Source organism: Platalea leucorodia (genome assembly GCF_965183815.1).
Source record: "Platalea leucorodia genome assembly, chromosome: Z".
Classification (NCBI taxonomy): domain Eukaryota; kingdom Metazoa; phylum Chordata; class Aves; order Pelecaniformes; family Threskiornithidae; genus Platalea; species Platalea leucorodia.
This window is the reverse complement of record NC_138858.1, coordinates 17,831,007-17,846,346: the sequence shown is the minus strand read 5'-3', so window position 1 is coordinate 17,846,346 and position 15,340 is coordinate 17,831,007. Positions and strand designations below refer to the sequence as shown.

The 15,340-nt window shown below is 38.9% G+C and overlaps 1 protein-coding gene across 1 annotated transcript in view; it reads left to right on the top strand.

The window, feature by feature from the left end:
- HCN1 (hyperpolarization activated cyclic nucleotide gated potassium channel 1) overlaps nt 1–15,340 on the top strand; it is a gene marked incomplete at both ends in the record, with an annotated part of 202,843 nt that overhangs the window by 104,198 nt on the left and 83,305 nt on the right. Inside the window, one exon of the mRNA XM_082335588.1 lies at nt 47–208. Coding sequence (XP_082191714.1) covers nt 47–208 — 162 coding nt within the window. The remainder of the gene's footprint in view (nt 1–46; nt 209–15,340) is intronic.

Here is a 15,340-nt window from a genome sequence, read left to right as displayed (position 1 = left end):
ATGTCTGATTCGCATCACATACATCACCTGTAATTTTTGCCCACAGATTTTCCACATGACGTACGATTTGGCCAGTGCTGTGGTGAGAATCTTTAATCTGATTGGAATGATGCTGCTGCTGTGCCACTGGGATGGTTGTCTGCAGTTTTTAGTACCATTACTCCAGGATTTCCCACCAGATTGCTGGGTGTCCCTAAACGGTATGGTTGTAAGTATTGTTCATTTTTCATTGTGCTTTCTAAACATTATTTTTCTAAACCATTAGCTTCAGACTTAAGTGTAAAAATACATGCCTAGTAATACACTGCCCTGCAATTTATTCAAGGTTACTTTTGGGTTTTGTTGGCTGGCTTGCTAAAGACCTAAAGTTTCTTTTGTAGCCCTCATCACTGATAAAATGATATTGACTTATTGTCAGTAAATGAGCCAGAAAATACTGTCAGTTTTAAGATCACTTTATTAACCCTCATTCCCTCAAAAAAGCCACCAAAAGAAATTTGGAAACACTCAGTTCACCAGTGCTTTCAATTTAGGCTGCAGTTTCAGAAAGCTCCTGAAGGTATATTATTGGTTGTTTCATCTAATGTTGCCCTCAGTTTGTTTTTTAAATAACTTCTGGGTCCTCTCATGGTCCCTTTACCAAGTTGTTCCCAACTTAACAGTCAACATGAGTTTTTTCTAAGTAAAATGAGAGAAATAGATTTATTTCTATGATGCTTTTGTATGTGTGAACAAACTATTCAAAGATGGAATGTGGCTATGCCTTATTTGTAAGGAAGGGTAATGATGTTCTGCTTGCTTGACATGTGCCTTAAAGATCAATGGCTGTGAAGAACTGGATAGTTTTTATCAAGTCAGATAATGAGGTAATACATAGGAGGTAATTTTCATAGGAAATACACTGAAAAAGTTGTTGAAATGTGCCTGTTGAAAAAGCCCCAAGCAACTCTCTTGGCCATCTGAAAACGTGTCTGTCTAGTTTTTACAATTTTAGAATCCATAAAGCTGCACCTTTACTGTAGATGGGCATCTTGCTCAGTCCCACGTATTTCTATTGTAGAAACATAACAGTATTTGTTCCTTTAGGAACGCGATACTGCACATTACTGTGGGAGCTCGTTGACTAAGATTGTCAGTCATACAGACAAGTATTTGCAGTCATCAGGCAACATCTTTAACGATAAGCAGCATGTTTGCTGACACCTCATTGTGCAGCTTTCCTAAAAAAAATAGTGACATATCTTCAAAAATGGGATTGCTACAATAAAAGTAGGTCACCAGGATGCTGACTGGCACATCTTTGCATTCTGCTGCATTCTGGGTTCTGCTTTGTAACATCTTCCATTCATGTTTAGAAAGGGTACATTTTCTACCAGCTTGTTAAAGATCTGGATGAAAACCATGCTAGCAAGTGAAAGGAAGCCTTGGATTACACTTAATTGGAGTATTTAACTTTTAAAGAACACTGAACTATTAAATTCTCTCTCTTCTGTAACAAGAGCTACATTTAATCTAAGAAGGCTGTGCACACACTGTGTACATGATCAGGGAGACCCTTCTTTCTGCCTGCCCACACTCAGGTTTTTTTATGGAAACAATACTTTATCCTTACTGGCCACATACTCTTGGAAGCATCCTTTTTTTTTGTTTTTTTCATGTCTGGCAACTGAATCAGTTGCTGTTAATGAACATTGTGGGGAGATCTGAAAATTAAGCAAGATTATGTTCACAGCATAGGCAGTCTTTTAGTCCTATGGCAAGAGAAAGAGTTGTGGACTGCCAGACTAGAATCAGGAGCATATCTAAGGCCACTGTTGAGGGAAACAGCTAGACCTTTCTTCTGACCCCATCATGGTGTTATGAGACATTTCCCCATTGCTTTCCAGGCTCTGGAAGTGAATTCTTTAGCACTGAATACAGACAGAGAAGCCATCATGGAATATCAGTCCTCTGAAATGACAGAGGGAATAGAAGGATGACGATGGTGATGGTGGTGATGGTTATATGCTTTGCTGGTGTATTCAGAGTCTAACCAACTACAGACTTTGGAATTTGGAAGGGCTTCAGGTTCCTGATACTGCAAGAGCTTTGGGAAGCGGGATACCTTACTCCCCCAGTATACTGTAGCGTATAACAGTTTAATCTACGCTGAATTTTAAAACTTTTGTAGCTGAAATGACGGCACCTAATACTGGGGTTTGGACTCAAATGCTGTTGAGACAGGAAGTCAGATAAGAATGTTATTATTTTTTCTGCCCTTAAGTTCATTATCTGTGAACGGGTAGTGATTGCCATAGCAAAAGGCCAATATTGTCAGGAAGAGGTCTTTCCCTAGCCCCAGCTAATGAACCTGTCTGTCAAAGTATTCTCTTCTACTCAGATTTTAGTCAGAGATTTTAGCAGATTAGTAGGTAAAGATAACTCGTTGCACCTGCATTCATTTGGAGTTTTGTTCAAATTTCTGAGTCAAATAATTCTGAAATACAACTGAATGAAAGGAAAAATTGCCCCTCTTTTGAATTTCATTATTTTTTTGAGTAGGGGAGGTTTTGTGTGAGCATTTCCTGGGTTTCACACTGTGGCTCCAACATACATTCCTCAAAATGACATTGTTGCAAGGGCTAACCTCAGGCTAATACACCAATTTTGCTGTGAAGTAAGATTTTAACACTTATTCATGGTGATCATTAGCTTGAAGAATTATTCAAGCCAATGTGTGCTCAGCCAGAAAAAGTTAGTTTTCCAGTATGCAAGTCAGTTACAAGCCAGAGCATTTGCAGATAACCTAATGCTAAAGGAAGTAAGGATGCCATGAGGATGATGTGCTGTCTCCTCAATTGACAGAGCCCAGCGTACTCTTCCAGCTCATAGTTCCCTTCTGTCTTGCACATTAGTTGCTTCAGGCTGCAGAGTGCAAGAACTTCTTCTAAAAGCCTCCTCCTGAAAGCTGTTTCTTCTGTACGAGCTGATACGTGAAAGTCTACAAATTCCACAGGCATGCTCATGGTTTTACTTTATTAATACTGTTAAGAAAAATAACATAGATTAAACTTAATGTCACAAAGGAATAGGTTAATGAAACTAAGCTGCATTTTGCTTACTGCATCTCTGAACAATGTGACTGAATGCAATTAAAGCAAAATAAATTGGCTAGATTTTCGTCTTTGAAAGGATGATAAAAACGTCATAGTGCATCATGAAGTAGACTATGACATGAAATGGAAAGCCTTCTCTGTAAAAGGGAATAAGATCACCACTGGTTAATACTGCACCAACCTACAGCTTAAGTAGTTCAACAAAAATTTTCAGGTCACATTGGGATATTATCTTCAGTAATAATAAAAATGAACCCATATTGTATCTGTACTCTCAGATTGGCTGCCTTGGCCAGTTCCTAACATTGACCTTCATGTTGCTATGAAATGAAATTTAGAGCTGGCATCTTCCTTGAATTTTTCTAAATGTGATCCCACTTGCCCACTTCTGTATCTTCACTGCCATTTGATTGCACTGACTTTATTAATGCTGAATTACTATTGACAGGAAGGATCTTGTGCTCTTCCAGAATATCAAAGCACTTCTCTTTAAAAATAAGAAAACCAGTAAATACAATACGAAAGTAAGCAGCCGCTGGTTTTTTCTGGTCCCTTTGAGTTATGTTCCAGCCGATCCATTATAGACAAAATAACAGTCAATTACTTCTGCAAGGGTATAGGGCTCTCTGATGACGTTCCTATTTTTTTTTTAACACTTGGATTGTGAGTTTGATTCCTAAAAAAGGTCTTTTCTGAAGAAGTTTCATAGACTTTCCTAATGATGCTGCCTAATTTCTCCTTGGCTCAGAAAGCCTATTATCCACAGCTCCTTGTGTGATTTATCCTCAGCTTTCTGATCTGCATTTCTTCAGACTAGTATACTTCCATAATGACTCATAGACCAAACATCTTTATTATACCTCAAGGTTTGAGCCAGTAGTTCTTTAGAAAATTAGGAGTAAAACTTGCAGCTGAAACCAGGGGAGGCACAAGAACAGAAAAGCACAGTGGTCCTCTCCTATAGTCAGTCTGTGCAAACTGAGATTCTGCATTTTGCATTCAGTTTAAGCTGCAGTGAATTACAAAACCATAGTGTGTAAGTCCCACCTGATGAACAGTTATAGCCAGGTCTTTTATGGGACAGAGTTTCTAGACAAGTAAAGATGAGAGATGACATTTTTGCCACTGATGCCATCTGGCCATCTAAGCATGACTGCCTGCAATAAAGCATCCCTTGCAGCAGGTGATTAGGTTTTTTTGTGTTGGAAGTTTGCTCTGGCTTTTCATATCACCTATGGCAATGACTCAAAGGCATGTTAGTCCTTGAAGTAACAGTATCTAAAGATCCCTAACCTATATTTTCCTCGTCTGAATTTGCAATAATTGGTTTTATGGTTAGGAAAACATATGGTCCTTCAAGCAAGGTATTTACCTGACATTTCCAGATTTTTCAAGTATAATGTTCCTTTTGTGAGATAAAAATCTAGCAGAGAAGTATCGAATTTAACCTGAAGGGTGAGTTTTTTAAAAGCCAAAATGGATTGTAAAGCTTTTGGAAAAGGTTTGCTTTGCTGGCATTTCTCATGGCAGTCAGCCAATGTTTGCTCAGCAAGAACCCTTCAGGTACTCTGGTTTCTTTGTTTTGGCTTTTCCTTACCGTCCTTGCAGTTGGGTAGCTGGCAGCTCTTGGGGGTTTTTAGGTTTTGGATTTGTTGAAGTGGGATTTTGCATTATATTAGCTCCCCTTTGTATCACATCATTTCCTCAGGGGCAAAGGAAATCGGACGTTAGACTTCAGATCTTCATCTCTGACAGTATCAGCATTGCTAGGAAAAGAATTTGGGAATTTCTGCTGTGGAGTCTGAAACTCCCACTCATTATAAAATGAAGGACTTAAATGAGTACTTGATAGGGAAACTCAGAAATGCAGGAGATGGTGAGAATTTATAATGCACTAAGAACTGTGCTAACATATATATAATATGCACAAAAACTATATAGTAATAACAAACAGAACTTTAATTTTAATTCTCAACATTTCTTAGTAATGAAGACCATCTTCAATTTCAATGTGATTTTTCACATGTTTTTTTCAATAAGATCTCTGCTTTACTCAATGGAGCTTAAGGAATGCATTATAGTCATTTGATGTGTTATTCAGCATTGGGTTTTCTCCTTTTTGATAATGCATCAACTCAACACCTTCTTCCCTATAGCTGGCCATTAGGACAGCTAATTTTCTCACGAGATTTTTCTGTGTTTGATCATTATGTGATAATCATCATTTAGAGTTTCACAAATGTTTTTAAGTACCTTTTTATTATATGGCAAGATATTGTGGAGCCATGGTTGAAGGATTAGATTCCTCTGACATTATTTGCAGTGCTGAGCAATGAATGCTTATGTAAATCAAATCCCACAATCTTAAATTGTGTGCTTAGAAAATATGGAACATATGGGAATCATCTGATTACTAGCAGCACTGAGGATCTCATGAGGTATACTACTACTCTAACATATTTTATACTTATATATTTATATTGAGGTATGTCTATTTAGTTATAGCAAACAGCTTCTAGGAACAGATAAAAGATTGAAGTTACCTATCAGAGAAGGACTGTAATCAAAATAAGGGGAATTGCCCAACTCAGATAAGTGCTCTATTTACAACACAATTTGGAAATATGGTACTACCAATAACAATAATATGTAACTGACATTCTTAAGACTAAGGTACCCATATTTTGGGAATCTACAGCAAATAATAATATGCCTTCTAGTATGTACAGCAGTTCAGAATTCAGTTATTGCTCTCTCTTGCACATAGCACTGACCTAGTCAATGAGGTCAGTCCATTTCCCCCTGCATCAAGATGATGAAGTAATGACCTGTTTCAGTGGATTGGGATCAAGTGTAAGGCCTAAAAATATATTAGCTCAGGAGAATATATTAGTTCATGTGATTTGACACTATAAGAAACTGCAGAGGAAAATTTTGTAGACATTCAGTACTAAATGACAAGGTATGTTTAATGTAGACTGAGGACATGTGTTAATTGCAATACCAGAGTTTTATGCCAAGCTAGCAAGGACCAGAGAAATGGGGTAGCTGAGGACACTGTTGATTTAACTCAGTGTGTCATGATCAGTGAAGAGGAAAACAAATTAAGTTCTCATTTTTACAACAGTTGCTGAGGCTTTAGGAAGACCACATAGGTTTTGGCTTATTCTTTTTTCTGTTCTTTTACAGGTTAGCAGGTCATCCACTATTGCAGGGCTAGAAAGGGAAGTAATAATAACTTTTTTTTCCTACCTTCTTGCCTTTTGCGTAATATTCGATACAATTTTGCTGATGTCTCCTGTACTTTTGGACTGTGTATTTTGACAGCAGATTTCTGATGTGCTTACATAAAAACAGTTATTAGATTTCCTGTGCCTCATATTTATTGAAAATATTTCATTATTTATATTTTTTTCTCTGTCTTGATTTCTGCCAATAGGAACTTGATTCCAAATAATAAGGAAGGTCCTGTGATGAAACCCAGCATCTATACAGTGTGCTTTAAAAGTTATTTCCATCATGGCTACTGTTTCTTGTCCTAAAAATTGTTTTCATTTGTTCTGTACTATTTTCTTACTGTTTCTTTTATGTTTTCTGGTTGAGATTGTATTATTTGTCTCTTTCAAACCATGAAACAGTGGTGCAGATCAGTGTTTTTCTTATTCTTTCTAAAAATCTGAAACATAGCAGTAACTGGTTTAGATTCTGTGGAAGTCAGGCCTCACTGATTCCCTAACCTAAAACAAAGACAAATGCATTCGTCTTCATGACTTGATGTGTTCTTGGGTTATCATTTTGAGCTCATTACGTTCATACCACAAGCTAATTAAGACGTAGAACCTCCAAAGTTAAAAAATAAAGGTGCAAAATCATTACAAGTAGGTTTAAAACTTCCTAGAAGTTTAACATTAGTGAAAGTATTCACATCATCCTTGAATATTTGGATTACAACTGAGATAAAAGTGAAAACAGTCCCTGAAAGAAGATATTCCCGGTTGTAATCCCACAACTCCACCAACTTTGGAAATTGTTTAGCATTATGAACTTAACTACTGTCATAAACCCTGCTACCTTACTTTACTTTCACTAAGATACTTTAAATTCAATGTTGCAGTATTGATACAATTATTTAATGCTGATGGTGATAGTTATTTCTGTAGATATTGGTGCTCAGTGCTGCAGAGAAAGCATCTGAATTAGGACACCTGTGTTGGTGAGCGTTGATTGTAGCACTGTGTTACTGATGTGATAATAGGTGCTAAAGAGGATGACTTCTGTAATGAATTAGTTGGCTGCCTGGCATGCTTCTGTTTCTTTCAGCTAGAAAGCTTGTCTTCCTTATATGGGATAAGAATAATGAAACAATTAGTTAGAGGAAGCGTGCAAAAGCAAATTGATGTACCTAATAGATAATGACTTATTTCCACACTTTTTCTTTGTTATTGTAAGACCTAGGAGGAAATTGTCAAGATGAGGATGCAAGGAGGGACTTGCCAATTTATCATCAAAATTTAATTTCCATGTTTAGCCCTCAAGAATCAACCCAACTCATAAATGCTTATACTGTGGTATATTTTGAAGGGTTTTCCGGTAACTGTAAATTACAAAATACTTTATGTAAGCCTTAAACTTGAAAGAATACAAGAAACTTCACATAATATGGTTAAGTCTAATGTTGTGTTTGATAGACATTTGAGGGAAAAATAACAGATATCATAAAGCATGCCTTAAGCCATTTCTTTAATAAAAAATGTGAACTAAAGCAGAAACATAAGTTGAGCCTGTCATATTTTGGAACCTTGTGTCCCTCATTTACCTTAGAATGAATATTCAGAAGGAGTTATAAGCACCTCATGGCCAAATGCAGCTTCTCTGTTGTAGAAGAGAGTGTTCCCTTTGTTCTGGGGGAGCTGGATCAGTCTATTTTGCTCTGCCTCTATAAATTTAACAATAAGTGTTTATCTGCCTGTGGTGGTATTCCAGGTTGAACTGGGATATCAATGTGGAAGAATTACTCTAAAGCTAAATGAGGAGAATTCCCTGTAGAACTGGAAGTCTAGATTGGCATCCGGTTCTGGTTACCAAAACATGAGAAAAGCAGGAAACAGATGGCATTATTGTTTTCTTTCATTTTTTTAATCTACTGATTTTTCTTAATGTCTGAACTGGTTTTGTTCATACTTTTTTTACATATAAGCCAGGGATGTACACAACTTATTCAGATTTAGGCTGCACACACATCTTGCCTGTTTTAAAAGACTAGGGTAATTTTCGTTAACATTGTTCCCTTCCCTCCCCTTTCCTGCTCTTCCTGCTTTCTGCACATGCACTCATTCAAGCAGACTCAACCTCAAGTAATGCAAATAGAGGTATAAAACATTCAGAAAATAATGTAATTTAATAGAAATGGTGGAAATTATTTCCTATAGGAGAAATACAGTAATATTTCACAATTTTTACATTATCTGAAATGTGCAGGATCTTATTTAACATTATTATTAATGAGTAAATTTTAAAAAATATCTTCTAGAGAGTCTGTGTAGTTTATGGTGCATGATAAAAACCTTTGGTGGGAGCAAAATATAAATTTAACTCAACTCAGATTCGTGGGAAGAGAAGATGCAAGAGCTCACCCTGGAAAGGTATACTCAAGGGCAATGGGCAGGCATGCTACATTTCCAGTAGGTGAGGGCAGATTTGGCTCTGGAATTTTTGGACCTATGTGGATGTCTCTTTATGAGCTCTCATAACCCACACCATTCACCTAAAGGCTGCCTGTCCCTCACCCTCATCTCTCTATATAAAACACAGATGCAATACAGAATATATAAAATGTGCCTTTACTTTCTTGCTGTTCTCTAACACTGATTGTCATGGCTTTACTCTTGCAAGACCTTCCTGCTGCTATGTACTCTTGTGTGCCTAAATGGAGTAGTATAAAACATACTCTAAAAGTTTATTAGTTTATTTCTGAGTTGTGGGAATATTCAAGGATGAAGTTCCCTTAGGCTTTTGCAATCAGTATCTTTACAAGGCAGATGTTTATGGAAAGGACAACATATAAATGCTGACAGGAAGTGCATCCTGGAAATGCCACATGCCCTCAGAAATAAGAGTATAACTGCACTGCTCCTAACTGAATGTATTTTGCAGATCAATAAAATATATTAACTCTAAACCAGCTTAGTTGAATTGTAAAGGCAAAACACACACACACACAAAAAATAATGTGGAGAGGAGAAAGAAGGAATGAGGCAGTTTAAATACAAATATAACATCTGAAGATGAAGTCTTTTTTTTTAGAAAAAGTATGAGCCAGTGCACTCATCTGTCTCGATTTAAGGAAAGATAAAGTTGGCATGTGTGAAAATAAATAAAAGATGAAGGATTTCTAGGGTTTAAAAAGCCTTGTTGGTTTTACTCGTTTGCCTTTAAAATCTTTCAGACTTCAAGACAGAAAAAATACTACTTAAATTATTGACTTACGGGGGTGACACTGAATGCATAACCTAAATGAACAACTAAATATGTATGGTATCAATGAAAACTCACCCAAATACAATAAAACCCATATTTCTAATTAATAATTACTCTCAATTTTATTTTAAAAGGTAGTGGAAAAACATGGCATTTTGCGGTTTTGAAGAATGAAAGTTCCTTTGATATACTTCCTCTGATGAACTTCCTCCCATAGAGTGATTTTGTTCCTTTTCTCAGGTTTAATCTAAAGGTTGGATCTGAAACATATTTTAATATATTTTCTTTTTTTTTATCAAGGATTCTGGTATTTTTAATGTAAACTTCAGAAGGAATAAATAGCCATGTGATCTGAAAAAAGACGCAGGGCCAGCAGGTCTAGGGAGGTGATTCTGCCCCTCTACTCTGCTCTGGTGAGATCTCACCTGGAGTACTGCGTCCAGCTCTGGAGTCCTCAGTTCAGGAAAAGCATGGACCTGTTGGAGCAGGTCCAGAGGAGGGCCACAAAAACGATCAGAGGGATGGAACACCTCTGCTATGAGGAAAAGCTGAAAGAGTTGGGGTTGTTCAGCCTGGAGAAGGCTGTGGGGAGACCTTATTGTGGTCTTTCAATACTTAAAGGGGGCTTATAAGAAAGACAGGGACAGACTTTTTAGGGCCTGTAGAGATAGGACAAGGGGTAATGGTTTTAAACTAAAAGAGGGTAGATTCAGACTAGATAAAAGGAAGAAACTTTTTTTACAATGAGGGTGGTGAAACACTGGGACAGGTTGCCCAGAGAGATGGCAGATGCCCCATCCTTGGAAACATTCAAGGCCAGGCTGGGTGGGGCTCTGAGCAACCTGATCTAGTTGAAGATGTTCATTGCAGGGGGTTGGACTACATGACCTTTAAAAGTCCCTTCCAACCCAAACTATTCTGTGATTCTATGATTCTGTGAAATTAGGTTCGATTCCAGACCATTTTAAACCTAATTGCAATGAAATGAGAACTTCAGTCTGTAACTTTTTGGTGGGAATTATGAAACTGTTTCTGTTTGGAAGTCAGCTAAAAATTGTCTGTACCTATGTGCTTGGAGGATGTAAAACATGGTTGCAATAAAAGTAAATGATTGTTGTTTATCACGTGTTCATATTTAGTGCCAAACATAATGCTATGGGTGGCCAGATTTATTGACATAATCAAACATTGACATGGCACTGGTGTCAAGGCAAACTTAACTGAATTTCTCTTAAGTGGATACTTTGTTTCGATGGACCAACTAATAGTAAAAAAGACTATTCTTTTGATTATACTAAACATATAATAGATATCAGATTTTTAAGATCAATCTTATCATTTAGCCCATGCCCAGTAAATATGAAGCTTCTAGTTGAGAAAGTTGTCCAACCATCTGCAAGTAAAATAACACAATGTTATGGTAAATACATGCTATTTTCATTAGAATCTGAGTCCTTTAAAATATTTCCAATTTAACAGCCTTCGCAACCTTTTTCAAGTAAAGTAAATGCCATGTCTTCAAAATGTGGATATTCAAATATGTGCCCTGAATCCAAGAACTCTTACTCTCACTGTGTGCTCTCTGCTGCATAGCTTTATCCATATAATTGAATAATTATGAAGTTCGCATTCTGAGCATTCCTCTGTTCTCATTAGGTATCTTTTTTTTGTTTCTCGCTTGCTCCTATCTGTGGTTTACAATACCATTTTGCTGTAGTATGCTTACATTAAAGCCACTGCGCTGGAACTGAATTCACCTAGTCAGATCTCCAGCACCTCTTACAGAGCCCCACTGACTTTTCTCAGCCTTTGCATTGGCAAACCCATATCCTAGTCTGAATGTCAGATTCAGTTGCAAGACCAAAACCGTGGATCATAAAATAAAATCACATCTTGAAAGAAGAGACTGTCCTTAGGAACTTTATTTTCTCCACTGGATAGGAGCAAGGAAGAAATGGGAAGGCATGCCCATCCACCAAAACACAGGCCCACTCAGCAGGGTAGCTCAGGGAGCTAATGGAGGTGGCTTTAGGTGAATAGAATCCTGCTGCAACTGATGGAGACAGAAACTCTCCCCTGGAGGTGATAAAGAGCACCTACATTAAACTTCTGCTCTGAATCACCATCTGCAGGAGTCTGATTTTTGCTGACTGTGTAGGGAGCCTAGGGAGACCTGCCAACTGAGCCATCAAAATGAAGTTCCTGAAATCAGCTGATGTGAAATTTTATTATGCCTTCCTCCATTATTGCCCATTCTCACAAACAAAACTCAGGACAAGTTGGGCTACTGGTCATTGTAGATACCCATGTCTAAACAATACAAAATGAAATGCACTGTTACTTGTTCATCCTCCATCGCTCAGGATCATGGTGTTCCTCCTGTTCCTCTCTCCCTCAAACATCAATGCTAGACCTCCCATGACTGGCCTCTCCTGAAGGTTTTTCCTCTGGGCTGAGCCATCTACCTGAGCCTTACCAATTTGACTCAGAGCATTTTCATCCTTGGTATCTAGACTGAGGAACCTGAATTCTTTTAAACTACTCAGCAGGTGGATGTTATAGTTGCTCTGCAGGATAATTTTGTGGATCTTCCTGTAATCAAAGCAGGCAGTTTAATTCTTAAATGCAGTGAGAGACTTTCTTACTTTTTATGTTGCCGCTATGAAAGTATCCCATATGCTTTCCAAGCATTTCTGTATAGTTAAATGGCATTACCATTGCTATATGGTCGGAACAGGTGTCTCATAAATATGTGCTATGGAGCTGTGAGAAGCCAAGTTGGCTAAAGAAAAGTTGGGCCCATGAGAAGCAGGTAATTTATGACAGTCCTTTTCTGTATTCACTAGTCTGTGGAAACAAAGCATAGAACAATGAAGCCTATTTATGACTTGGCCATAGCTCTTTCCAAATTTGACTTATTCAAAGTATGTTTTTTCCCCTCTTTTTTAGATAATAAAAATCTTAGTGGAGGTAGATAGTTGAGAAGAAGGAATGAATATCTTTGAACTGCTGTTTATCTGATCAGCAAGAAATCTATTTGTTTGAAAACTGCACGTGATAAAGAGAGGTTATATGCCACATGATCACTGATCATGTAAAAATAATGCAATGAAATAGTCTATACAAAAGACTGAGCATGAAATTAGAATTATGCATCAATGGCTTTAGTGCACCTTACTTTCAGGTGAAGAATAAAGGAGGTTTTGGAGAAGAGGTAGGAAGGTGGGTAGAGGAAAGAGAAGATTAAACTAAAGACAAAATGAATGCATGGCTGCATCCAAGTTAATGATTCAGCTGTTGAGAGTTCATTCAGGTGGGACCACAGGACCGACAGAGTGGCTGTGTGAAGTCCAGTCCGCGGTCTGTCTGGCCCCTTTCCAAGAGTGGCAAGGAGAGGATGCCCAGGGAAGATCAAACCACAGCAAGAAAGGAGTGATGGTTCCTTTAACATATCCTACAAACTTCAGGAAATTTGCATCTGAAGGACTTCTGGATCCAGAGCTGGTATCCATGTGTTTAATAGCCATCGCTGTGTGTTCCTTCCAGTAGTTTGTCCAATCACTTTTTGAGTCCGTGTGAATTTTGTGATTAGGCCAGAAGCATGGGCATGGTGTCATAGCATCGTGACTCTGCCATACTGCTGAGGTTTCAAAGCTGGCCTTGCTGACTGTCCTTGGTGCTGTACCCCGTACTGGGATGACTTTACCTGAGAGGGCCCAGAGTGACCAAGTGAGCATGGGCTGCTTGTTGTACAGGTGCATCCCTGTCTTTAGACCTGGAACTATGACCTGGGTGCTGCTCACATCTTAGGTGAATGCTACAGGGTCACTTGGGTGCTCTGTCAACTCCCTCAAGGGCATTAAAAGAGAAGAGGAGCATGTTCCTCTTCTTTCCCCTCAGAATATGAAGTTGGTACCCCAAAAGTTAGGACATTATTCTACAATTTAGGTATTTAGGTTAACCTCCCTCTGGTAGAGGAGGGAAATGAATTTTTGATGAGTCACTCAGTCTTTTTTTTTTTTTTTTTAATGCCTAGACATTATTATTTTGTGGGCAGCATTTAGGCTGCTAAGTTATTTTTTCTTTATATTACTTTATTACCTTGACAGTCTTGCAGACTCTGGGAAGCACCTGCAGTTTTAGGGTGTCTGAATTTAAGAACAAGTCATCAGCAAAACTCAGATGAGTTCTCAGAAAAAGAAAAGCCTCTGACCTAGATCCAGCATACTTGCTTTGACATGGGGGTTTGTTCTTTTCCTAGAGCCAAAATAGGATTTCAGCTGCAAAACTCCTTTGCTTCCTGCTGTCACTGCCTAATAAAATAATGCACAGCTTTTTGTAGGACATAGTATTTGATGAAGGACTGTGATTTACCAAAAAAGCAGACGAGCCTCTTGAGGGCTCAGATATTTAGTAAGTTAATTTCCTGAAGAACTGTAAGCTAACCAGATGTAACCTAAACTCTCAAAGGCATCAGGTTAGGGAATAAATCGAAAAACTGACAAGAAAAGTGCTGCCTTCAATACCACCTTAGTGAAGCAGAATGCTTAAAACCAGCACTGAACCTCTGCCTTAAAAACTATGTTACTTAAAGAGAAAATAAAACATGATAAAATTATATCTTTACACTAAGGAGAAAAATATTTGAATTTGCCTATGTGATACCAAGCATCACCTTAACAGGGAAAGAATCTGTTTTATAAAGCACTGGAACCCCTGAATCCCAGTCCCAACCTTTACGCTGATTGTGTGAAAGTAGCATTGGCTCACCTTGATTCATTTTTAAGCAGATTATCATAGAATCATAGAATCGTCAAGGTTGGAAAAGACCCTTAAGATCGTCGAGTCCAACCGTTAACCTAACACTGCCAAGTCCATCTATACCATGTCATTGGGCACCATATCTATTCGTTCTTTAAATACCTCCAGGGATGGAGACTCAACCACTTCCCTGGGCAGCCTGGTCCAATGCTTGACCACCCTTTCAGTGAAGAAGTTTTTCCTAATCTCTAACCTAAACCTCCCCTGGCAGAGCTGGAGGCCGTTTCCTCTTGTTCTGTTGCTTCTTACTAGGGAGAAGAGACCGACCCCCACCTCGCTACAACCTCCTTTCACGTAGTTGTGGAGAGCACTAAGGTCTCCCCTCAGCCTCCTCTTCTCCAGGCTAAACAACCCCAGCTCCCTCCACCGCTCCTCATAAGACTTGTGCTCCAGACCCTTCACCAACTTTGTTGCCCTTCTTTGGACACACTCCAGCACCTCCATGTCCTTCTTGTAGTGAGGGGCCCAAAACTGAACACAGTACTCGAGGTGCGGCCTCACCAGTGACGAGTACAGGGGGATGATCACTTTCCTAGTCCTGCTGGCCACATTATTCCTGATGCAAGCCAGGATGCTATTGGCCGCCTTGGCTACCTGGGCACACTGCTGGCTCATATTCAGCTGGCTGTTGACCAGCACCCCCAGGTCCTTTTCCACCAGGCAGCTCTCCAGCCACTCCTCCCCAAGCCTGTAGCATTGCATGGGGTTGTTGTGACCCAAGTGCAGGACCCGGCACTTGGCCTTGTTGAACCTCATACAATTGGCCCTGGCCCAACGATCCAGCCTGTCCAGGTCCCTCTGCAGGGCCTTCCTACCCTCCAGCAGATCGACACTCCCACCCAACTTGGTGTCATCTGCAAACTTACTGAGGGTGCCCTCAATCCCCTCGTCCAGATCATTGATAAAGATATTAAACAGACCTGGCCCCAGTACTGAGCCCTGGGGAA